Source organism: Megalobrama amblycephala, linkage group LG21, assembly GCF_018812025.1.
Source record: "Megalobrama amblycephala isolate DHTTF-2021 linkage group LG21, ASM1881202v1, whole genome shotgun sequence".
Classification (NCBI taxonomy): domain Eukaryota; kingdom Metazoa; phylum Chordata; class Actinopteri; order Cypriniformes; family Xenocyprididae; genus Megalobrama; species Megalobrama amblycephala.
In genome coordinates, this window is record NC_063064.1 from 2,881,466 (window position 1) to 2,906,481 (window position 25,016).

General features: G+C 38.0%; 3 protein-coding genes across 3 annotated transcripts in view; all 3 read right to left on the minus strand.

The window, feature by feature from the left end:
- Positions 1–349: 349 nt before the first annotated feature.
- abhd8b (abhydrolase domain containing 8b) lies at positions 350–4,065 on the minus strand. Its single transcript, XM_048173027.1, is given in 5 exon segments — positions 350–1,335; positions 1,503–1,631; positions 1,633–1,720; positions 2,711–2,881; positions 2,970–4,065. Coding segments are annotated over 5 exon segments (1,452 nt in total). The 5' UTR covers positions 3,725–4,065; the 3' UTR covers positions 350–1,026.
- A 2,220-nt stretch (positions 4,066–6,285) lies between these two features.
- dda1 (DET1 and DDB1 associated 1) lies at positions 6,286–13,411 on the minus strand. The gene is made up of 5 exons (XM_048172132.1): positions 13,143–13,411; positions 10,512–10,592; positions 10,305–10,356; positions 10,088–10,149; positions 6,286–7,787 (listed from the first exon to the last, which is right to left on the minus strand). Exons 1-5 carry the CDS (start codon positions 13,149–13,151, stop codon positions 7,677–7,679), a joined length of 315 nt encoding a protein of 104 aa, XP_048028089.1. The 5' UTR covers positions 13,152–13,411; the 3' UTR covers positions 6,286–7,676.
- A 1,883-nt stretch (positions 13,412–15,294) lies between these two features.
- The window catches only part of ano8b (anoctamin 8b), a 41,721-nt gene continuing 31,999 nt past the window's right edge, over positions 15,295–25,016 (minus strand). The window contains 4 exon segments of the mRNA XM_048172131.1: positions 15,295–19,498; positions 19,991–20,101; positions 23,547–23,678; positions 23,793–23,984. Of these exon segments, the coding sequence (XP_048028088.1) occupies positions 18,806–19,498; positions 19,991–20,101; positions 23,547–23,678; positions 23,793–23,984 (1,128 nt within the window). The 3' untranslated portion in view covers positions 15,295–18,805.

A 25,016-nucleotide genomic window follows, 5' to 3' on the forward strand; every position in this document is an offset into this window, starting at 1 on the left:
TCTTTAATCATTTTAAACCTAAAATGTTACCAGATTTATGAACTCGGCAGATTTTACTGGTGAAAAAACAGTTTGGCAGCATGCAATATAATAGGCCTGTCAAAGATTGCATTTGTGCTTTCTTTTAAGTTTCTGTCTCTCTCATCTCTCTTGAAATTAATGTGGGCTGTGTAGGTGTCTATGAACATGAAGCAGAAAGAGCTTTTTGTTTTTGACACTCACCCTTTTAACAGTAATTCAACAGTGCTGGAGAACTTTCAACATTAAGGCCTGGCAGGGCTTAGATTAAATCAGGATTAAGCCTTAGTTCAATTAGGACATTTAGCTTTTTTAAACATGCATTGGAAAAAAAATAACATTACTGTTGTGCATCGTGAGACAAAAAAATGGCACTGACATATTTTAAGATATGTCAGTGCAAGCTGCTTTTGGTTAAAACACCTCAAATATGCATTTTAGTCTGGGACGAGGCTTAAGCCTTTAACCGGGGGTTAAAGTATAAAATAATATGAAAGTAAAAAAAAAAAAAAAAGAATATTCTGCTGTCTATCACAGACAGGACATCAGCTGATATTAAACTGTAAATAAATACAAAAAATAAATCCATCTATTTACAACAGAAGCATCCATAGCAACAGTATTTCTTTGTGAACTTTGAATATTTAATATTGAGATCACTCATGTGATATAAACATCTTTGAGCTGACATTATCATAACACATTTTATCCTATTTAAGCACATAAATCCCATAGTAGACATAAGAATGAGCTCAAATGAAAAGAAAAAAAAGCATCCTCTAGGGATCTTCATTTCATTCAAAAGCTGGAAATATTCAACCACTCTGCTCTGGGACAAATGTCCATCTGAGCTCTTCTCTGAGTCTGTTTGCTGCAGTCATACATAGACCAATTGGCAAATATCCAAAGACATCCTACGTTCAGACTGTGCCATTAAATTTGTCCCACATGGAAGAGCAGAGCAAATTTAACACCTTTAAATGGATACCGTAGCGTTTGGTAGACCAGCTATTTCTTGCCCTTAGATCTGATGTCCACTGAGGCCTCTGTCCCAGTATTGATGGTTTTTGGTGCAGTTGTTGGTCTTATTAAGTCTGGCTGAGATTTGGAGGGTGACTTGGGGGCAGTTTTTGGTCTTGTGTCCTCTGGAGATTTGGTGGTGGGCTTTGTGGGGGCTGCTTCCTGTTTGGGTTTCGAGGCAGTTGCTGGCTGCCACAGGAAGAATTCATGTAAGAGAGTATTAACTACATCAGGGCACTCCATCATGACCATGTGACTTCCGTCATCAATGACCTTCAGGAACCCCAGCAAGAGGATCTACAAGAAGGTTAGTAAATGAGTAAAGAGTTATTGATATGTTTTTGCACACCAGCTTATCAAATTATTTACTGCCACTAAAACCCTATTCACAGAATCTCTTTAATTACAGGAGGAAAAAGCCTTTATGGATGAGGCCCAAAGCTTGGAACATAAAATCACTGTACCTCTGCCATACGCTGGTCCTCTTGTACTGGTACAAACTTGTCGTACATGCCGTGAACCAGCAGAACAGGCACTGTGATTTCAGCGTGGTAAACCTCATCACCCTCCGGCCAGTACTGTCCACTCATCATAGGACCGCAGAACGAAGGAAGACACGTTGAAGGCATTGTTCTCTTTTAGTAGTTTCTTTTCTCTTGTTCCCTGATGGGCAAATCCAGCCCTTGAATAAAGAAAAAAAACCATATTTATTATTAAAAAACATTAAAGGATTAGTTCACTTTCAAATTAAAATTTCCTGATAATTTACTCACCCCCATGTCATCCAAGATGTTCATGTCTTTCTTTCTTCAGTCGAAAAAGAAATTAAGGTTTTTGATGAAAACATTCCAGGATTATTCTCCTTATAGTTGGACTTCAATGGAGTCCCAAACAGTTGAAGGTCAAAATTACAGTTTCAGTGCAGCTTCAAAGCGTTCTACACGATCCCAGACAAGGAATAGGGGTCTTATCTAGAGAAACCATCGCTCATTTTCTAAAAAAACAAAACAAATTGTATAAATTTTAACCATAAATGCTGATCTTGAACAAGCTCTCTTCTTCTTCTCTATTTGAATTCCAGGCAGTGTAGACTCTGCTAAGTATATTACTTGCCCTCCACAGGTCAAAGATTGAACTAAATTGTCATGTACAATATGCTAGTGCAATTTGTATAACAATTATTTCAATCTTTTGACCTGAGGAGGGCAGTAATACACTTAGCAGTGTCTACACTGCTGGAATTCAAATAGAGAAGAAGAAGAGTGCTTGTTCAAGATGAGCATTTATGGTTAAAACGTATATAATAAAAAAAAAAATGTAGAAAATGAGTGATGGTTTCTCTAGATAAGACCCTTATTTCTCGTCTGGGATCGTGTAGAACGCTTTGAAGCTGCACTGAAACTGTAATTTTGACCTTCAACTGTTTGGTGCCCATTGAAGTCCACTATAAGGAGAATAATCCTGGAATGTTTTCATCGAAAACCTTAATTTCTTTTAGACTGAAGAAAGAAAGACATGAACATCTTGGATGACATGGGGGTGAGTAAATTATCAGGAAATTTTTATTTGAAAGTGAACTAGTCTTTTAAATGGACAAGGTGGTTGCCAAACATGTTCAAGCTGGCAAAAAGGCAAGGCAGGGACAATATGTCCTGGTGACCATTATTCTTACATGAGGAAACTCCAGGTGAGGCACGGGGACAGGAAATTAAGGACACACGTGGGCAAGTTGAAGACAGAGCAGAGACTGGGCTCGAGTGCTGTGGGACCTCCACCATTAATCATCACAACTTTATGAACTTGTTCCGGATACTCGTGAGCCAGGAAGGTACAAAACGAGACACTGCTCAAAGAAAGAAAATGCTAAAATTAGAGGGAAAAGGTATCTGCATTAACCAGGCAAATGAGTAAATTTGTGGACCATTTCTCACCCATATGAGTGTCCAACTAAAATATTCCGCCTCTTTGCATATCGCTTGAAGATGATTCTAACGTCCTCAGCCAGAGCATAAAAGGTATAGGCAGCAGGTATCTGAGGGGCTGAACTTGCACCATGGCCGACCAGGTCTGGGGCGATGACCTCGTAACCAAGTTGGGAGAAATAGTCCAGTTGGCTTCCCCAGATATCCAGCGATCCCCCGACTCCATGTATGAAAAACAAGGCCACGTCAGGGTGAGTACCTTTGCAGCATGCAATCTTCCGCTCGCAGTCAATCACAATGGAGCGTTTGGGTTTGCGCCGCCTGCGCTGCACTTGCTGCTGCTCCTGCTGTGGTACAGGTTTGGTATCTGTATCCTGTCCTGCAGCTGACCCTGGTGTGGGCTCAGTAGCCTGACCTGCTGCAGGAGCCTCACAGTTGGAAACTTCCATATCCACAGTGCTGTCTCCATTCTGATAGCGGACCAGCTCTGGATGGGTGGCTTCGTTGATGTTCTCAATCAGAAGCTGTCCATTTCGGTACACCGAGATTTTGCGCTTGCAGCTCACACTACCCCCTTCCCCAGTCCCTGGCTCCTCAACCACTGGTCTGTCTGGGATAATATGTCGAACCCTCAGAACCCTTCCTGGTTTCACCTCTACAAATTCAAAACCATCGGTGGGCTCGGATGATTCAATAGGGACCACCACATTTGTAGACTTCCCTGTAAAGCAACAGAATATTCCATCCACAAAGCTGGTGAGCATGGTGAACGCCTGGGGAAATAAGAAGTACACTTGGGTTCTCAAAGAATCAGTGTTTTAGTACATGGGCTTCTGCAAAATTCAGTTCGGCTGACCAAGGATCCACACATTCTCATATATGATATATGATTTAACTCCATTGTGTTGGGTGCAACAAGCTACCCAGTTCCTCTGGCCAAAAAGTGACCCCAGAGCATGATACTACCTCCACCATGCTTGATGTTAGAAATTAGGTTGGATGTTGGGTTGTTTTTGCGTCAAATACAATACTTTGCTTTCAGGTCTATTACGTACACTTATTCTCACAGGACCATAGAATTTTGCAATCTACTAGCATTTCCACGAATGAGTAAAAAGTTTCGGTAACACTTTACTTGAAGGGGTGTGCATAAGACTGACATGACACCTTCATAATCATGACATGACACGTGTCATGAATATGAAGGAGGTTTTATGCATGTTTATGACAACTGTCATTAAATGTAATTCGCTCAATTATGTCATTTTTAATGCAAAGATGACATTGTTTGAGATGTCTTTGTTACGACAACTTGACATAAACCAATACATCATAACCTGTCAGTGTCTTTGTCATGACAACTTGACATTAGCAAAACATCATAACCTGTCATAAACATGACATAGCAGATTAATTATCAAACTTAAAAAACTACTTAGCTTTATGGGTTAACATTACATTACATTATTTTGGTAACACTTCAGTATAGGGAACACATATATAAATGATTAACTATGACTTTTCCCTCAATAAACTCTTAATTTACTGCTTATTATAGTTAATTGTTAAGTTCAGGTATTGGGTAGGATTAAGAATGTAGAATAAGATCATGCAGAATAAGGCATTAATATGTGCTTTATAAGTACTAATAAACAGCCAATATTTTAGCCATATGAATGCTAATAGTAATAAGCAACTAGTTAAAAGACTCTAAAATAAAGTGTTACCATTATTTTATAACAGTGTCATCTTCTTTACGAAATTTGAAATTGTCTATTATCTGACCTTCTGTTGGTGGAAACTTAAAAAAAACAAAAAACAAAAACAAAAAAAAAAACATGAAATGAGAAATAGTCATGACGCTGTTATAAAATTATTTGTCAGAGTATTGTCACTTAGTGACATTTTAATGACAAGTTCAATTTGTACCACTGTACTTGAGCTCAAGATACATATTCATGACACTATTATAATGGCCTCATGACAGCCAATGTCAAAACCAACCACATGACAGTTTAATGTAATGTTAAGCCATAAAGCTAAATAATGTCAAGTTGTCATGACAAAGACACTGACAGGTTATGATGTATTGGTTTATGTTAAGTTGTCATAACTTGGACATCTCAAACAATGTCATCTTTGCATTAAAAATGACATAACTGAGCGAATGACACTTAATGACAGTTGTCATAAACATTCATTGTCATAAACATTCAAAACCTCCTTCATATTCATGACATGTGTCATGTCATGATTATGAAGGTGTCATGTCAGTCTTATGCACACCCCTTCAAGTAAAGTGTTACCAAAGTTTCATAAAGCAATAATGATTTTATACTTTTTAAGGAATGTAATTGGAGTTTGGGCTCTGGGTAATTCCCTCTGCCCCATTCCCAAAATTCAACCCCACAAATATGTTCCGTTTGGATCATTATTGGACAGTACATTTACAAAACATAAATACCATCATTTATTAATCATGAAATTACATTTCACATTCATAGAAACCTAATAGTGCTTGGAAATCTCATTGGAATTAGGTTGTCATGGATTTTGTTTTTGTTTTATAGTTGCACACTGTTCCTCAGTGTGTCTTAGTGCTTTGGTCTGGCCTTTTTATAAAATCAATAGGTTTTTATTTATATAAAAGACATCCAAGTACTCAAATTCATATAGACATAATGAAACATCTTTTCTATGGCTGTCAGACAAAAATCCTTTGTAAATAGCTTACTTTGATGGGAGTGAATGCTATTCGAAAGCGGTGTAATTAGTCGCATCTAAGTTCTGAACTGCCTTTCCTTTCCTAAAGGCTTTGGCCTAGTAGGTTGCCTCCAATTTTAGGTATAAATAAATGTATATTCCTTCACATACTGTACAGTGAAATATCTTACCTGATTACCAATGTTCCCAATACATGAAAAAGCTGGATCGCCGACTCCAGTACCGTCTCTTTCCAGTGTAATGAAATTGTGGGTTGGTAATCTGCTACCCTCAATCCAATAATCTAATCTAAATATAATCTGTCCCGCACAATAAACTTCTTTAAATATACTTTAACAAATTAATTTGATGTAAAAACAAAAAAACAAACTACTAGAGCAACAACGGGACTGTTTTTCACCTTCATTCACTTCCACATCTACGTGGCAGCATGGTCACTGTAAGAACTCCAGATTAAAGCGGATTACACCTGTTGAGCATATGCTGTTACAGCCTCACTGAAAACATGCCACTGGCTGTCCAATTTTAAGTATTCAACCATAATCTCCTGCCTTGAATTTATCATAAATTATCTTGAAATGAAAAACTTGGCTTGACAACATTTTATTTTTAAATTTCATTTTTATTTTGATTCACAAAAAAAAATGTTGACCTCAAACACAGAAGTTGGGAAGGCTTCATAAGAACAAGAACATACAAATGCAGGTGTAATTGCAGTAACTCTTTCAGCTAGATTTAGACTCGAGATGGGCAGCTCTCTGCACTCTTCCCCCCCTAGAGGTTTTAAATACTTCCTTTACCCAAAACATTTTCCAAAGCCTTAATGCATGCATGATTTTTGTTTTATGTCAATGGCCTCAATATAATTTCAGTCTTTTCAACAAGAACAAACTAACAAACTTTGCCAGGAAACGGCTTAAAACTGTTGACTTAACCTAACATTATGTCTCCAGACACAGTGAAAACACAGTTTTACGGATGTTGTGGACTCTAAACACTGGCTGAGAGTATTAAGCCCCATGTGTAAAGCTTCTACTGTTTATTGTACCACAACCACAGTTCACCGACTCCCTCTGCAGGTTAAGAGAGGAACTGCTGCATAGATGCACCTTAAATCTCAGAACTCCAACACAACTACAAACCCAGAAAACAAGAGAGACATTATTAATCTCTAACCTGGGAAAATCCTATCATACGCAGAAATGGATCACACAGGGATTAAGTAAATGATCGAGTCAGGCATCTGAAGGCAGGTGATCGATTTATGATTCCAGAGAACTGCTGAAACTAACACAGCACTGAAAGCTTATATGACAACAGGAGGAAGTGAGACATCAACATTTGTAAGTCACCATTTGTATTTCTTCACATCACCAGAAATGTCATCCTCAATCTGTGACAACAGATTAACAGTCCTAACGGTGCATTCATGCACAAGTATGCACCTGCTAGGAAGACTGTTACATTACCAACACGAAACACTACATCTAAATCTGCCAAACGAGGCTGTACATTTCTGAAATTTCCCTTTTTGGACACTTAAGAGAGACCCTGTGTTTTTAGTGCTTGTGGCAAAGTATATCACGAAAGCAAAAATCCACAGCTGAGATTACTAGGGTGTTTTTAAACTTAAATTGCATTAATAGTGTCCCAAAAAAAAAAAAAAAAAAAAATTTCAAACACTTCTTCACAGCAGACATTCCTTATTATGTGCTTGTTGAATATCGCAGAACCCGCCGCCCCCCCCCCCCCCCTCTCACCCCCAAGCAGTTCAGAGTTCAGCAGAATCTTCAAAGCTGGCAGTGGAAACCCATCGTGCCCCCACACATTCAGAATTGGGCACTGACTGCATCAGGAAGCACTCAGTAAAATAAAAAAGCACACTGTAAGATAAGTGTTCCATTTCCTTCTTTCTGAGATGATATTCCTGTGTGGTGTGCGGGTGTTTGGGCTTGTTGTGTCCGTTCTTGTGCTGTTGGATGGTGGGTTCCTCTAGGAGTCCTCGTTCATCTCCTGGCTGTCTGTCCGGGCAATTTTGCGGGGAGGTGCTGGGCTGCCACCCTCCCCTTCTGCTTGCTCCTGCTCTCGCTTTTTAGCTGCATTCTGCATGACAAAAACGCATATGTTTAAATTCATCTTTCTGGTAGCTGCATTTCTCAACCGGGAAGAATATTTTTCCATTCCACTGGGCTGCTTTTTCCATGGATTTTTCGTATTTAAGCATGCACTTGATGGGCATGTTTGAAGGCCCTGATATGCTCATGGTAAAGTACTTTGCTTCACTTAGGGGTGAAAGAAGTTCAAAAACCTTTTCAAAAGCATACTGTTAGCAAACATTTCAACTAGTGTTGCCAATTTGGGGATTTTGTCGGACTCTTGTGGGACTTTCTCATTGTTGCTGCAAGGAGGAACTATTTTGGCTATATTTAAATCAAATTAGCGTTTTTTTTTGGACGATTAATCTCTGTCACTGGTTGGCCACACCCTGCCGTGATCTCACGTTCGCTCTCAATCATGCCATGAGTCTGTGCGGTAGATACAGCAGTATGCCAAAAGGCTCTCCAAATATAGAACTGTATGGAGAAAAAAGTGATCAGAGGGTCTTGTCCAGCAATTAATGATGAATATAGTGAACAGTGGACTGTCTGATTTGCATGCGGCCGCTTCCCGGTGACAGCCAAGTCCGTGCTGTTGAAGGGCAAAAGGCCCAGAGTTACCCCGGACCTCCCCGGAAGCCGATATGGTATGTATGATATTGATTTGGATGATCTGTTAATATGTTTATCAGACACTGGCAGATAATTATATTGTAAGACAATATTAGACAGATCATACACATATATATGTGTGTGTGTGTGTGTGTGTATATATATATATATATGAGAGAGATAGATAGTAGTTAACATTTGAAAGCACACACCCTAAGTGCTCACAGCTGCGCATCTCAGACAGCGTTCAAATAATAAAATTAATTTTTCACCTCTCCTTACACCTAAACGGACAAATTTGCACAAATTTATCTCAAAATGCCCGCCATTGCAAGTATCCAGGTAAAGCAGTAGAGAAAGAACGCATGTGTATCATTATTGGGTCCGTGCACTAGTCTTAAAGTGACAGCAACCTAATATTCCTGCAGCTGTCTGTGTTTTAATGTTAATCAAACTACAAAAGACAGAGAGAAAATCACTCCATGCTCTTCACTGAATAACATTTTTCTAACTCTAATAAGGATTAACCTTTATTTCATTTGTACAGTGAAGATTATATGCAGTTCTATTTTACATTTGATTACTTTATTCAATTTCGGTACCTGAAAACTACTGTTAGACCTACCTGAAGAACCTTAAAAGCACTGATTATTTCATTTGTATCTTTGTTCTTTTTTATTAATGTTTACTTGTCTTTAATAATCTTTGAAATTTATATTAGTAGTTTTAGCTGTGTTATCGAAAATGGAATCGAGAATTGTTCAGTTTCACTGGTCTCTAAAATATAGGGTGTCATAACCTTATTTATTACAATACATAACTATTTTATTCATTTATTACTTTTTTTGTGGAGGGGCCAGTTAAAATTTAATCATTTAATTCATTGAATGGAATCGAAAATCGGAAATTGAGAATCAAAATTAAATCGAGATCTTGTGAATCGGAATCGAATCGGGACATCTAAATCGATACCCAGCCCTATTCATAATGCTTTATCTGTAAATAAGAGTTTTATATGCAATAGCAAGGGGGCGTTGATGCTGTTTCCTATGCAATGACGTTAACCAATCATAACAGTGGCCATATACTGCCAAGCCTTAAAACAGATCATTTCCAACAGGTTCAGAATGAGGGCCAGATGCATGTGCTGTTTAATGCATTTGAGACCCGTTTTCCGTAGTGCATAACTTTCTATATATAATCTTAAGGTTATATACTGTAATGTTAAAAATTCACATATTCCCATTTTGATTCGTCCAGACAGAAAACGGGTCTCTGTTAAACTGTTAGAAGGACAGCCGGCATGCAAACACGCATCAAACAGATGGAGTGCAACAGAATGGGAGTGCAATAATTCTGACTAAAAAAATACATTTTGCATTCAAAAGTGGAAGCACTTTTCCACCACTTACAATAGCACCACAAACTGCAGTACAAAGTGTGTTGCAGCTTGGTTGCAGAAATATTGATAGGCTTTTTATTTAAAGAGAGCCCATAGGTAAACCAAAAAATGTAGGGCGGGACTTGAATTTCTCCATTGTGAATTGATTGGCTGGTTGTGGTTTGCCATTGCTGTGATCTCATATGAGTGACAGGTTGTCCTGCCCTTGCGCCAGTAAAGAGAACAGTTATGAAATGAGTTAATTTATCCATCACCATATGGTTGATTTGTCAGCAGAGCTTGAAAACACTTGCCTTTTTGTCCCACTGTTGATGAAGATAACGCAAAAGGATGTTTGTCTTCTCTGTTACAATGACTGTAAGGAGAGAAAAAACAACTTAAAATTAGGCTTCAGACTGAAACTAAAAGTGTTTTGAGACACATCAACTTTCATTTTTATTATGCATTGTGGGTCTACATTTTAAATGGCTGTACAACAGGCCTTCATCCAGCGGCTACACAAGCACTCACTCTGTTCTGAGGGATACTCTCTTGTAGGCAGATATACTGACGGCCTTCTGTTCTGTAAAGACACAATAAATGGACTGTTAATGGGATTAAAACAAAACCTGAAAATGTAATTCACAACTGCCGTGTGAAAACGCACACTGAATATTCAGAAAGATGATGGTTAACAGCTCAGTCATGAAGAACACTTCAAAATTAATCAAAGCTTACCGATGCTTTACATACAGAGTCCGCATGAAATCTGCTGAAGTTTGTCTTATTATACACAGGTAGTCCTTTCAGGAAATCTGCCTTCAAAGTATTCAGAGACAAAAAGAGGTTAAAACGCTTACTAGAACATATACCAGAAGTAGGGTTGCAAAGGGGCGGAAAGTTTCCACGGGAACTTAACCTGGGGAATTTTGGAAATATTCCAATTTGGAAACTTAACAGGAATTTATGGGAATTAATTGGAAATTTAGGGAAATTTATATAAATTTATAATATTTATATAAAATGTATCATATAAAAACAAATATAAACATTTTGTTGAAATAACAGTTATTTATTTTTCACATGTAGTAAATATGTAAAAAATATATTTTCATTGCAGCAATTGTTATGTATTATTTATTTCAGTGTCACATGATCCTTCAGAAATCATTCTAATATGCTGATTTGATACTCAGTTATTATCGATGTTGGAAACAGTTGTGCTGCTGAATATTTTGGAACCAGTAACACTTTTTTCAGGATTCATTGATGAATAAAAAGAAAAAAAAAAAGGAAAAAAAAGAAATCTGTTCCAGGGATGTGCAACGATTAATCGTGATTAATCGTTTGCAAAATAAAAGTCTGTGTTTATGTAATATATGTGTGTGTTCTGTGTATAATAATTATGTATATATAAATACACACACAATATGTATATAATTTAAAAAAATTGTTAGATTTATATATAAAATATTTATATTTAAATGTAATATAAAAAAAAAAAAATATATATATATATATATATATATATATATATATATTAAACATGCATATATTTCTTAAATTTATACATGTATATGTGTGTATTTATATATACATAATTATTATACACAGAACACACACACATATTACGTAAACACAGTAATTCAACAGTAATTCATTTTATTTTGCAAACGATTAATCGCGATTAATCGTTGCACATCCCTAAATTTCACACATCCTTGCTGAATAAAAGTATTCATTTCTTTCAAAAAAAAAAAAGACTGACCCCAGCATTTTGAACGGTAGTGTATATTGTTACAAAAGATTTCTTAAAAGTATCACAGGTTATCAAAAATATTAAGCAGCACAACTGTTTCCAACATTGATAATAACTGAGTATCAAATCAGCATATTAGAATGATTTCTGAAGGATCATGTGACACTGAAGACTGGAGAAACGATGCTGAAAATTCAGCTTTGCATCACAGAAATAAATTATATTTTTATGTATATCAAAATAGAAAACCATTATTTTAAGTTATGTTTCACAATATTACTGTTTTTTCTGTATTTCTGATCAAATGTGCATGTTATGGAGGAATGCACAGTGTATGCAGTGGGTGTGGCATCAATAGCCCTGCAGTAAGTAGTGTGCTGTGTGAATGTGAATGTGATTGTGGAATGTGCAGGGGAAAATTCAACTGAAACTGCATTAAATCTGGTTGTTTTAACCAAAATTATGCCTCAAGATGTTTTTTTCAACAACATTTAAGTACCCTGTTATAGGCTAACCTGCAATTGTGCAAATTCCCTGTTTATTCCCATCAATTCCCATTAATTCCCATATATTCCTGTTAATTCCCATGGAAAGTTTCCAGCTTTGAATATTCCTGGAATTCTGCAACCCTAACTGCTAAGTTAATACATATTGATATTGGACAGATTCTTGTCTAGAGGGGGGAAACATTTTCCTAGGTGTTCGCTTATTTCCGAGTTCAATTTATTTCTAGTCGGCATTAAAGACATGGTTTAGTGAATATAAATGATCTTTTACAACACACATTTTTACTAACAGTTTAGATACAGACACAACTATTGCACATAAAATAATCCCAGTTCTCCATGAATGTACACTGATTGATCATAATACCCATCAGCCAATGATCTTATTGATTTTAAGTAGTCAGAGAAGCAAGAAGAAAAAACGTATTTTGCTAACAATCAATAACATGAGAAACCTTAATAGCACTTATAAAAATACATAAATAATAAATAAATAAAATGCATCTCATTTCCAAACATATGCTGAGAGAGTAAACTCATATCCAGATGGAGGATGATGCATGTCAACCATTGGGCGTTGCCAGTCTACTCCACTAACGTTAGATCTGTAGAGGTTACATGCTTGATCTTTTTAATTTAAGTCTTTTAAATCATATTTGACCAAAATAACACTAATAAAATAAATATATTCAGGTCGTGACTGAACAAAAGCTTAGGTGAGTCTCGCTAGCGCTTGTCAGCATGCTAATACCAGCTAACACGTTAGCATGACATGTGTGAGGTGATTTAAAAGAATATTCAAATATCAAATCACCCGATAGCCATAAAATAAAAGTTTTAGCAAGCCTAGTAACAGGATTCAAATATTGATAATGTTTATTTCAGGCTGTTGCTATAAGAAAATTGTGCATGAAGTAGCCATGAGTGTTCAAAGCGGCCTAGCATGCTAACTCAATCACCAAAGCAGCCAAAACGACTAAAATATCATGTGTACTTCAGACTTTAGCCTTTAACATGATATCTCAGCGTCCAGTCCTTTATAGCCTCGGTTACTCAGCTGAGACATAAAAATACGAAGTTATTGAGTAGAGTGCAAAAACTTACTTTGTCCATGGTGAAGTCAGTTCAGTTCAGTCCTGTAGGTGTTTGTGCTCAGACAGGCCTGAACACTGACAGAAATCAGAGTTTTGAACCCGGTACCACTGACTCACACTCACACTCACTCACCACTGAATACGACACTAATACACAGACCAACACACAGAAATATGCGTGAATACAGCGAGCGACACAAATAAACAGCAGCTAACACAGCTACAACTGAAAGCTACCGACTGACAAGCGACCTCCTCTCTCTCTCTCTCTCTCTCTCTCTCTCTCTCTCTCTCTCAAAAATTCACCATGGTAACCGTGTCCTTCAAAATACCATACTTACTGCTGTTGTTACTACAATAAAACTGTGGTAACCTGTTATTACCGCTATCAAAAAAGAAAGAAACCAAAACAAAAAAAATAAATACAAAAAAGTACATTTTATAAGGTTGTGCAATTTTAATTAGTCTAATAATATACTTATGTTTCTCTTAATTAAAGTCACCTTCGTTAATCTTCGGAACGCAAATTAAGATATTTTTGTTGAAATCCGATGGCTCAGTGAGGCCTGTATAGCCAGCAATGACATTTCCTCTCTCAAGATCCATTAATGTACTAAAAACATATTTAAATCAGTTCATGTGAGTACAGTGGTTCAATATTAATATTATAAAGTGACGAGAATATTTTTGGAGCGCCAAAAAAAACAAAATAACGACTAATTTGGTGATGGCCGATTTCAAAACACTGCTTCAGGAAGCTTCGGAGCGTTATGAATCAGTGTGTCGAATCATGATTCGGATCGTGTGTCAAACCGCCAAACTGCTGAAATCACGTGACTTTGGCGCTCCGAACCGCTGATTCGACACACTGATTCATAACGCTCCGAAGCTTCCTGAAGCAGTGTTTTGAAATCGGCCATCACTAAATAAGTCGTTGTTTTGTTTTTTGGGCGCACCAAAAATATTCTCGTCGCTTTATAATATTAATATTGAACCACTGTAGTCACACTGTTTTAAATATGTTTTTAGTACATTAATGGATCTTGAGAGAGGAAATGTCATTGCTGGCTATGGAGGCCTCACGGAGCCATCGGATTTCAACCAAAATGTCTTAATTTGCGTTCTGAAGATTAACGAAGGTCTTACGGGTGTGGAACGGCATGAGGGTGAGTAATAAATGTTATTCACATTTGGATATACCAAAGCCACTGGAAGGCAAGCTTGCAACCTTTAGCCAAAAAAACGTAATGGCTAATGCTAACACTCCGCCAAGAAGGAGACCAGAGGCTGTTTTTTGAATGTATGTCAATGGGTGAGAGGCTTCGCTATGCTGATTAAACAGCTGTTATGGGGAAATAGCTAATAATTTAATTAATCGACAGCCTGTTTGCTAATCTTCAGGATATTTTACACTAAACAATACTTTTGTTGGGAACTATATGTCAATTTTAGCTTTATAAAAATGTATTTTTTTAAGAGAAGGCAGACTAGGGAATGTTGCGACCGATGTCACTGCCATTACACGACAGGCTGAGAGGTGCCGCACGTGATTAAGTTAGCCGTTACGCTTTCTCCAATGGTAAGAGATACAGACCCTCTCATCTCCCTATAATATACAATTTCTGGATATACATCACAATAGGGAAGTAAAGACTATCATAACTTACGTTTCATGCCAACTTTAAATAGAAGTAATGTGAAAAAGCAATTCTTCTGATTCCCAGTGAACTCAAAATTTATTTATTAAGTTTCTTCAGATAAAAGTGTCTGCCAATTGCATAAATGTATATACCCTAAGATGGTACTTGAGAAAGCGACATAACAAAATACATAAAAGAAAATTTTTATTTCAGGTCACAGCTGCAGTCAAATTGAGACGCAAATATTATTATCGTAATAGTAATTTTGTACGCGCATTCCACAAGACAACAGAATATCGACATTTTGCAGTCATTTTCATGCCCCTAAATGAAAAATAAATCACAATTTCAAGACAAGCATAGGTTAACCTAGGTTTTTATGTCAAATCAGAAATTGAACCATATCATAGCCTACTAAACTGTATGACAAAGATTGTGCAAATTCATATGAACTTGTGTTAAAAATGCTAAAGCAGCATATTAGAAAACTGTAACTGAAAGAGAAACTGAAAGACAACTCAGTAAATTTAAATCTGTTTATTATTCCATTTCAATTCTTACAAAAATATGACAAAATAAAAGAAATAAATAATCCCATTCCCTTCTTTAATAAAGAAAAGTTTTACAGTGGAACATTGGAAGAGCTCATGATAGGTTTGTGAGGTTGCCTTCAGAGAGGGAATTCTGTGGCCCCCTCATCACAATCAGTTCATATTTCACAGTTAGACCGAATGTAAAGCAGTTCTTACACGACAAACCTATGCATCCTCGTAATGCTTCCAGCTATCGGCAGCTTAACTATTCACATCTTTCAATTAAACAACAATAACGAAAACGTAAATGTTTTTATGCCAGAGCCGACGGTCTGACTACATTAACCATATGATGTGGACGGATGATACAGTGATGACAAAACATTACAGCAGCCTCACGGAGTTCAGGTCAAAGAGAAAGCAACAACAAAAAAAAAAAAAAAAAAGCCAAATTTTTGACAGCCCATCAGTCAGGAGCCTCAGTGACTTTTAAATATTTAAAATATCCAACATTTTCACATAACAAATTACATCTTACAATTTTATTTTCAAATCCAATATTAGTAGTCGTGATAATATAACTAACATTTCAAGACCCACAGGAAGTGTATTGCTGTGTCAGGCCAGGTTGTTGTAGTTGTTGTCAATGAGATGAAATAAATTAATGGCTTGATAAACATGTACTAAACATAAAACAGATTCAAATCACCATTCAGGCCAAAATATTATTGCAACAATGTCTGCTCAGCAAATCCTGTCAACCAAATAAAGAACAAATGCATAGCTTGTTTTTTTTTTCCCTATGAAACTAAAAAGTAAAAATGTAATAATCCATTACTTGAGGCACCTCTTGTTTCTTCATGACCTTACGCTGGAATATAAGCTCATACACAGATTCCACTGCTTCACAGAAACCCTTCATTGGGTGTGACACCGTGACTTGTGTAATGGGTTTTCGATAGCAACAACTGAGCACATTGTGTTAAGATAAGACCCTCCCGTAGTTGCTCAGGACAAGCTTAGTAATTCAAAGAAGTTCTTTCAAAAACACACATTCAAACCGCCTCTAAAGACAGAGACGGTTTGTTTGAGAAACTATTACATCTTCCTTCACATTTCCAAACCGAAGCACGTGCTTAGCAGCATTACACTAAAATAATGTGCAAATATTAGTTTTGCTTCAGTAAAAAATGAAACAATTATATAAAAAGGTAGCCATGAATGGTAACAAATGCTGAATATTAAATTGGAGTAAAAAAGTGACAGTATATTATTTCAGTAGTGTAATAATAAAAAATAAATTGGAGCATTTTCATATGTAACGAGGATGGTAATGAGGCATGGTACTGCTTATATTGGCTTGCAGGATAATTAATATTGAATTATTAAAGCATTATCATAATACCAGTGAAAGGTTTGGAAATACTCATTATTACTAATTTCCAAATTTTAGAATAATGGGAAAGCCATCAAAACTATGAAATAATATAAATGAAGTATGGGAATTATGTAGTGATCTTAGAGTAGTTTCCAATCTGATGTGATGTAGTTAAGAGGGGTTAAAGTCTGCTCTGTAGGTAACATATCAGCTTGAAGGTTCAAAACAGAGCTATAATGATAAGAATATCGGTGGCAATGCAATGTGATGGCTGTCAAATTCAGGAGATGACACACACTTTTATGATGGGTATCCATCCGGCCTCTCCTGCTGCCTTTGTGTGCAGTGCTTCACAATAGTGTGAAATGGATATATGAATTTCAAACAAATAAGTAATCGACATCACACACCCCTTCGCATTTGTCTCTTGCACTTTTCATTATTGATATTTTATCTTATTAATTAACATGAAAATATTGCCATTCGGGGCCTATTATTCGGTATGGACTTACTAAACCACCAGTCGTTTTTGCTTGTAAAGTTGCTATTGCTCTACTAAACCAGCTGTTTTAAACACATACAAAAGTTTTCAGGCCTAAAATCACCCATAGTTGGAACTGCTGCTTATTGTGTGATTATTGTTATGATGTTATGGAGGTCATACTGTGTGATTGGTATAAACTTGTTTTTGTTTTCTACAGGCAACCCAATATGTTACAATTATCAAACTAGTAATTAAACATTGCACTTTAAAAACCGTCAGAAACGCAGCTCATGCATTCCTATTTGGGTTGCAGAAAAGGCAATGTGTGTGTGATTACGTGTTTGGAGGGGGTCTTTTCTATGGAGTTCTTCTGAAATGTAGCAAAGCATTAACCGTTATGGGGCGAATTCACTAAACAGTTGCACCACTGTAGCGTGTGGCATTTCCGCACAAAACCGCGGGTCTTGTTTACCAGCTGCGATCCAACTTAACCAGGTTCTATATGCGCCAATATAGCACGGTGGCATGCGTATTTAAATGACGTCTTTGTCATTCTTTCATCGTCAGCTCATTTTCTATCCAAATGAAGCGCTGACAGAAAACGTTTTATTTTAAAATGGATGTTTGTGTGCATTTTCCAGTAGTAATTGTAGCAAGCAAATAGTTTTAAAAAGTTCCTGCTGTGAAAATTGTACCAGCCGCCGTCTCTAAGCTATTGTCTGGAAATAAGGCGCAAGTACTTTCGTGGCAACCATTACCTGATTCGCTTACTTAAGTGAATCGGGTGCTAAAACAACGCGGACAACACGTGCAAACACACAACGCTAATTTGTGGGCGCAATATATTCGAAAGCCGAAAGTAAACTTCTCTAGTCCGTGTTCCGCTCCGGCTTGCAGACAGTCAGCATGTCCGCTGATGTCTGTGCACACCATACTTGCAGCCCAATTTTTGTGTCCATGTGGACTTGTGCATGTACAATAGTGCATGTGTGAGAGATTTTTAAAAAAGGTAGCGCTGAACATCCATCTGCGCTACCTAGTCAATAGAGTACACTTTTAAGTGCTCGCGCACCTCATTGTGCGTTAGATGAAGCGGAACACGGAAAATGAAGTGTACCCGGACCTTTAGTGAATTCCCCCTTATATATTTTACTTAACAGCTTCCGGGTCAAGTCTTAGGGTATGTTTACACGACCACGATGTACTAAAAACGGAAACGTTTATCCTTCGCGGATCCTGTTCACACGGATCCGCAGAAACGACTGAAAACGCTGTATTATGCTGCCAGGCCAGTAGATGGCGATGTCACTTTGTAAAGAAACACTACGCACCTTTAGACTGAACAAGTAACACGCATGCCATGCGCATGACCTGACCGTTTTCACAGATTCGCGTTTTTGTAGTATAACGGTATCGTTTTCAAAAACGTGCACTTTGAAACCCGTTTTCAGGACCCCAAAACGTCACTGTCGTGTAAATGAACGACTAACACACATGTTTTTAGTTCAAACGGTGTCGTGTAAACAGCCCCTTACACAGCCTCAAAAACCAGAAGAGGACCTTCTCCTTCCCTCTCTCCCTCCCTCAGTGTTACTAAGTAGTTTCTCACACTGTTTTTTAATGGAGATCATTTTCTTGTTACATCTTAGGACCTGAAGGATCAGCATCGGATGAGGATCCATTCTCCTCATTCTCTCTACAAGGGGATGGGATTTCGTCCGGAACCCCGTTGAGGTCGGACTTATTGGGGGGCTTGTCGTGCATTTGTCCCCCATCCCCTGGTTTTGAAGGTTGAGCCCCGTTTACACATGCCCCTCCTTCTGATTTCCCAAAGTTAAAGAGTTTCCCAGGATTGAAGGACTTGTTGGGTGACTGGGACCTCTCTGCCCTCTCCTGGACTGGAGGAACTGTTGACGTACTAGAGGAAGCTGTTGCGGTCTCCTTCTTGTTCTCAGGAGACTTCAGGAACTTGAAACTAAGAAAACCCGGTAGCTTGGGTTCACTACCCGTGGGTGACTGTGGGGAACGGGCCGTGCCGGAAGAAAACTTATTCTGCAGAGGGATGATCTGCTTCAGTTTCATGACATTGTTGTTACCGAGAAGTGAGCTGGGTCGCTTGGGTTTCTCCCCCCCAGAAGCACTTCCCCCACCCCCTGGTCTGGATTTGCCACTTTGGCTCTTGTCGTGGTGGTGGTCGCCTCCCGAGGAGTCAGAGCGGCCGTCGTCTCGATCACGCCGGGCCTGATACTCCGCCTGGCGCTGCCGCTCCTCCTCCTCACGCTTTCTCCTCTGTTGCTGCTGGTAATGCTGCTGTGCCTGACGCTCATGCTTCTGAAAACACATGTACACCAGCAATGAATCCAGTTGCTGCCACAATTCTAGAGAGTTGAGAGTTGTCAGGATGTTGCTAAGCAATTGCTAAGGCGTTCTGGTTGTTTTAGTATGTTTATATGTAGTTCTTAGGGTGTTCTTGCTCAGTGGTTCTCAAGCGTTTTGACTCAAAGGCCCCCCAATACAATATTCGAAGCCGCCCATATAGGCTAAGAAGACATTGATAAGTTATTTTCATTATTTCAGCCATTATTATGACAGAGCTGCTTGATTTAAAACATTTTTATGAACAGAAACTGCTCAGGCCCCCTAGACCTGAACTAGACTTTGGGGGTCAAACATGCTCAGGGCATTGTTCAGATTGCCTACTGGGTACACTCTTAGTTTCCTAAATATTCTTTGGTCAAACACCACTACAAATATAAAGCTAAATTCTTTGTTTGAATCATCAGAATGTCTCTTGAGGGGTTGAGGCGATGGGTGTGTTATTACCTTGAATGCCTCTTTGCGCTGAAACTCCAGCTTGGCCATTTCCTCTCCCACCCAGCTTGGGATGTCTGGTATTGCCACATGAATTATATACTTCAGTAGTACTGCAAAGTGCTGGTCATGAATGGAAAGACAGAAAGAAGAGCTGAAGTTAAAGTCTGTTTATTATCATTTTCCTCATGTGTGGTATGACAAAAAACTGAATACAGTTCTCCTGGAGTCACAGCACAGAACATACAGTCTTTTATAATCCTATAAACAGAAGAAAAAAGAGGGATACAAGTGAAAGAGGTCAGTTCAGAAGGATCTTCAGACTAACGGGCATGGATTGAGAATAGAACAGAGGTATGCTTCATGACTGGCCTGGAAGCATACAAGTAACAATGATGACATTTTTGGGTGTGAGTGAGTGTGAATGATAAACTCATGTGATTTCAGCCCTCAGGGTGCCATAGCTTTATTTCTAAAGGCTGGAATACACTACACAACATTTGTCCAGAATTTAGCCCTGATTTGCAGTTTGAACAAGTTAACGCTAGTTGCTGAGACAGTCTGCATATTTTGGGCTGTCAGAGTTGGCAGATTTAAGATCAAATTAAGTAGTTTATTATGGGCATAGACTTTTTTTTTTTAGTTTCATACTTTGATTCCATCTAGTAAACATGGTTTGATATTTTGAGCTCATCTATAAGTCCATTACACTAACAATTACATGAACAAAGAAAAGCATGCTAGTACACCCTGTTATCCAAAGTGATTTACAGTACAATTAGTAACTTCATAACCTACAACACTAATGGTGTCAGGGTTCAGTTAGAGTGAGATATGCCAAGGTTCAGACTACACAATATTTTTGTTTGTTACGATAGTCACTGTGCCAGATTATGCGATTTTGACTTCTAGATTCTTGGCATGTCGTGGAAAAGAAACATGTCAGTCTGCACGTTGCTTACTGACCAATGAACGCTTGCTATCTTTAATAATGAGTGTGATGAAAGAAAAAAGGTGTCATAATATTCAAATGTAAATTTTGTGATTTAAAGGGCAACGCGCAAACAGTACTGTATGTGTATTAATTATGACTAAAGTCTATTTTGGAGGGATTAAATCAAATGTTTGTGGGAAACTTTGTTGTATTAAATTGTAATTAAACAATAATGTTCGCGATTTGATCATCGTAAGTAAGCAATAAGGTACAAGAGGCAGTGCTGTATCGTGAATAAGTCACAGCTGAAGGGTGTTGTTAGGCACGACGCGAAGCAGAGCCGTGACTTATTCACGATACAGCACTAGCCTCGAGTACCTTATTGCTTTTATAAAATGGTTACCACACAATACAAATAATAAAGCCCAAAATATGTATCAATGCAACTTTCATGAAGTAAACTTTGACTAAAAGCCTTCCTTCCACCGGAAAAAATAGTCCCTGACCGTGAACAGCAACAGAAGTTACATTATCATGCCATTAGATGGCGGCAAAGACTGTCTTTATGAGTGTGTCAGTCAGTAGCGAAGACTTTTATATTGAAAAGACTGAATTGTTGTGAACACGGAACAAGACGCAACTGACAAACGCTTTGACTAGTGCTGTCAGTCACGGGAAGACCCCTTAACTGTTAAAAGGACAAGATAATACATCGGACATTTAAACAGATTTTTCATTATGAACATAGGACTGACCTGAAGGAAATTGCTAAATCTGAATGCAGGTAATAAACTTGCTCGATCGATCTCTTTCTCACAATACTCTTCTACAGTAAGCTTCAATGAACAATATCAACTGAGAACAAACAGTTTACGTTGCTAAGAGTGGTTGCTAAGGGTGTTGTGTAGTGATACACAGAAACGTTGGGTGAAGCGGTCATAGCCGTGTTTTATCGTGAATAAAACAGCTATTGACCAATCAGAATCAAGGACAGGAACTAACCATTTTATAAACGAGTCATTCCTCCGTGTTTGAGTGCAATGACTGGATAACATTATACTGTAGACAAAAATGGGTGGTAATATAATGTAAAAATAAACAAAATAACATTAAAAATAAAATTAAAGGTGCCGTAGAACGTCTTTTTAAAAGATGTAATATAAGTCTAAGGTGTCCCCTGAACGTGTCTGTGAAGTTTCAGCTCAAAATACCCCATAGATTTTTTTTTTTTTTTTTTTTTTTTAACTGCCTATTTTGGGGCATCATTAAATATGTGCCGATTCAGGCTGCGGGCCCTTTAAATCTCGTGCTCCCCTCCCCCGGAGTTCGCGCTTGCCTTGAACAGCATAAACAGCTAATATAACCCTCAAAATGGATCTTTACAAAGTGTTCGTCATGCAGCATGTCTAATCGCGTAAGTATGGTACATTTGATTCTAAATGAGTTTGATAGTAGCTAGGCTGCAGCTAACAGGCTAAAGCTAACATTACACACTGTTGGAGAGATTTATAAAGAATGAAGTTGTGTTTATGAATTATACAGACTGCAAGTGTTTAATAATGAAAATAACGACGGCTCTTGTCTCCATGAATACAGTAATAAACGATGGTAACTTTAACCTTTTAACTTTTAACATTTAAAAGTACATTAGCAACATGCTAACGAAACATTTAGAAAGACAATTTACAAATATCACTAAAAATATCATGTTATCATGGCTCATGTCAGTTATTATCGCTCCATCTGCCATTTTTCGCTATTGTTCTTGCTTGCTTACCTAGTCTGACGATTCAGCTGTGCACAGATCCAGACGTTAATACTGGCTGCCCTTGTGTAAAGCCTTGAACATGAGCTGGCATATGCAAATATTGGGGGCGTACATATTAATGATCCCGACTGTTACGTAACAGTCGGTGTTATGTTGAGATTCGCCTGTTCTTCGGAGGTCTTTTAAACAAACGAGATTTACACAATAAGGAGGAAACAACGGTGTTTGAGACTTACTGTATGTCATTTCCATGTACTGAACTCTTGTTATTTAACTATGCCAAGATAAATTCAATTTTTAATTCTAGGGCACCTTTAAATCAGTCCAATTATTCTTCTGGCAGTAACTTGAGCAGCGTGCTGCACGTTAACCTCATGACTGGCAACACCGGTGCTGACAATCGCATCTCTCAGATAATGTTACACAATAAAATAAAAGATGACATACATAGTAGCATATCATGTAAGACTAAATAAACAGTTTTAAATATTGACATTTATTGTTAAGTTAAACTAAGTTAGTTTAATTTTCTTAATTTCTCAAAACTGGCGTCTGTTCATTGACAATAATACAGGCGGAATTTCCTTTACGCTACTAATTGGAGAAGGATGTGACGACATGCGGACTGTGATAAAGGCCTATTGGTCACCGTCACAGATGACAGGTGACAGAACCTGTTGTGAAGGACCGAAAAAAAAAGAAACATTCAAGTCTTTCTGTTAAGATAAAACGATCGATTCTTGCATTCCAACACCCATTGTTGTTTACAAATAACCATGGCAACCTATGATCGTGATATTGTGTAGTTTGAACTTGGCATTAGAGTTATATGGAGTGTGTGTATGCGTTTGAGAGTGTGTGTGTACCTCTAGGATGACAATGGAGATAATAGCCATCTCGGGACTAAGCCAGGGAAACAGTCTCTGTAGCTGCCCACACTGACCAATCAGATAGCAGTTCACTATGATGGCAATCAGACCCATGGCTTCCATCACTGTCTGTGCAATGATACAGGATTTTACACAACCTTGTAATATAAAGACACTCCTAGAACAATATCAAATGAACACATTTGTCCTTTGTGTATTTCAGAGTACTCCATGCAGTCTAACCTGCCATTGTCCGATGCTCCCCACTCTCAAGCCGAAAGGTCTCTGAAGGCTGGTGCACAGTTTAAAAGCGTCACTCCGGATCTCAATGATATTGTTGATGAGGGCACACATGGCGGCCAATGGGAAGGCAGAGGAAAAGAGCACCACATATCCAAACTGGACAAACATCTCCTGGTAGTCCTGAAATGTGTCCTGGAGAGCAGTTAAAGGATTAGTCCACTTTCAAATAAAATCTTCCTGATATACAATTACAGTTGTATTTTTTTCGAAAATGACCGATTGTTTCGCTAGATAAGACTCTTATTCCTCGTCTGGTATCGTTTAAAGCCCTTTGAAGCTGCACTGATACTGTAATTTTGACCTTCAACCGTTTGGAGGCCACTGAAGTCCACTATAAGGAGAATAATCCTGGAATGTTTTCATCAAAAACCTTCATTTCTTTTCGACTGAAGAAAGAAGGACATGGACATCTTGGATGACATGGGGGTGAGTAAATTATCAGGAAAATTTTATTTGAAAGTGAACTAATCCTTTAAAGGCAGGGAAGGTGATTTGTTCCAGAAACATTTTTTGTTATGCTGGTTGAAAGTCTCTTCAAATCCTGATTGCAATCACTAAGTGGTCTAAATGTATTTATATGTATATATGTATCGTCGGTGGAACGCATAGGTCTTAGATCTTATGCTTTCAAAGCTAGCTCGCTATTGCTAGCCTCTCTGAAAATTGCCTACCTTACCTTTAAAGGTGCTAAAGAGGATCTTTCCGTCGACTGAGAAACCAAAGACTGTTAGTGAGTTTTTGAAATGAGCGCATGCGTAAGAACAACCCCCCTCCTTCACAGCTCAATTCGAGGGAACGCCTCCCAAAACTCGTGCACGAGTACTGGAACACGAGTGTTTACCACCGGCATTCGCTGTGTCGTGTTAGTGGATTCATTATGTTGGACTCACCGCAGGTAACTCATAATCTGCAGTTGTTACTCCTGTCTCCTGACAAAAACATTGCATGCGGCGCCTGTGGAGTTTGGAAAGTTACTGAAGCGCACAGCCACGCTCATCTCTCACAAGGAACGTCACGGCAGTGATTGACAAGCCAGAGGGCCAATCGTTTACGCGATGATCGCGTAAATGATTGGCTGATGTTTTTAAGGCCCTACCTCGTGCACAGATGATGTATATTAATATTATTACTTTCAGTGCACCTAATAAATAGTGTTCTATCAGT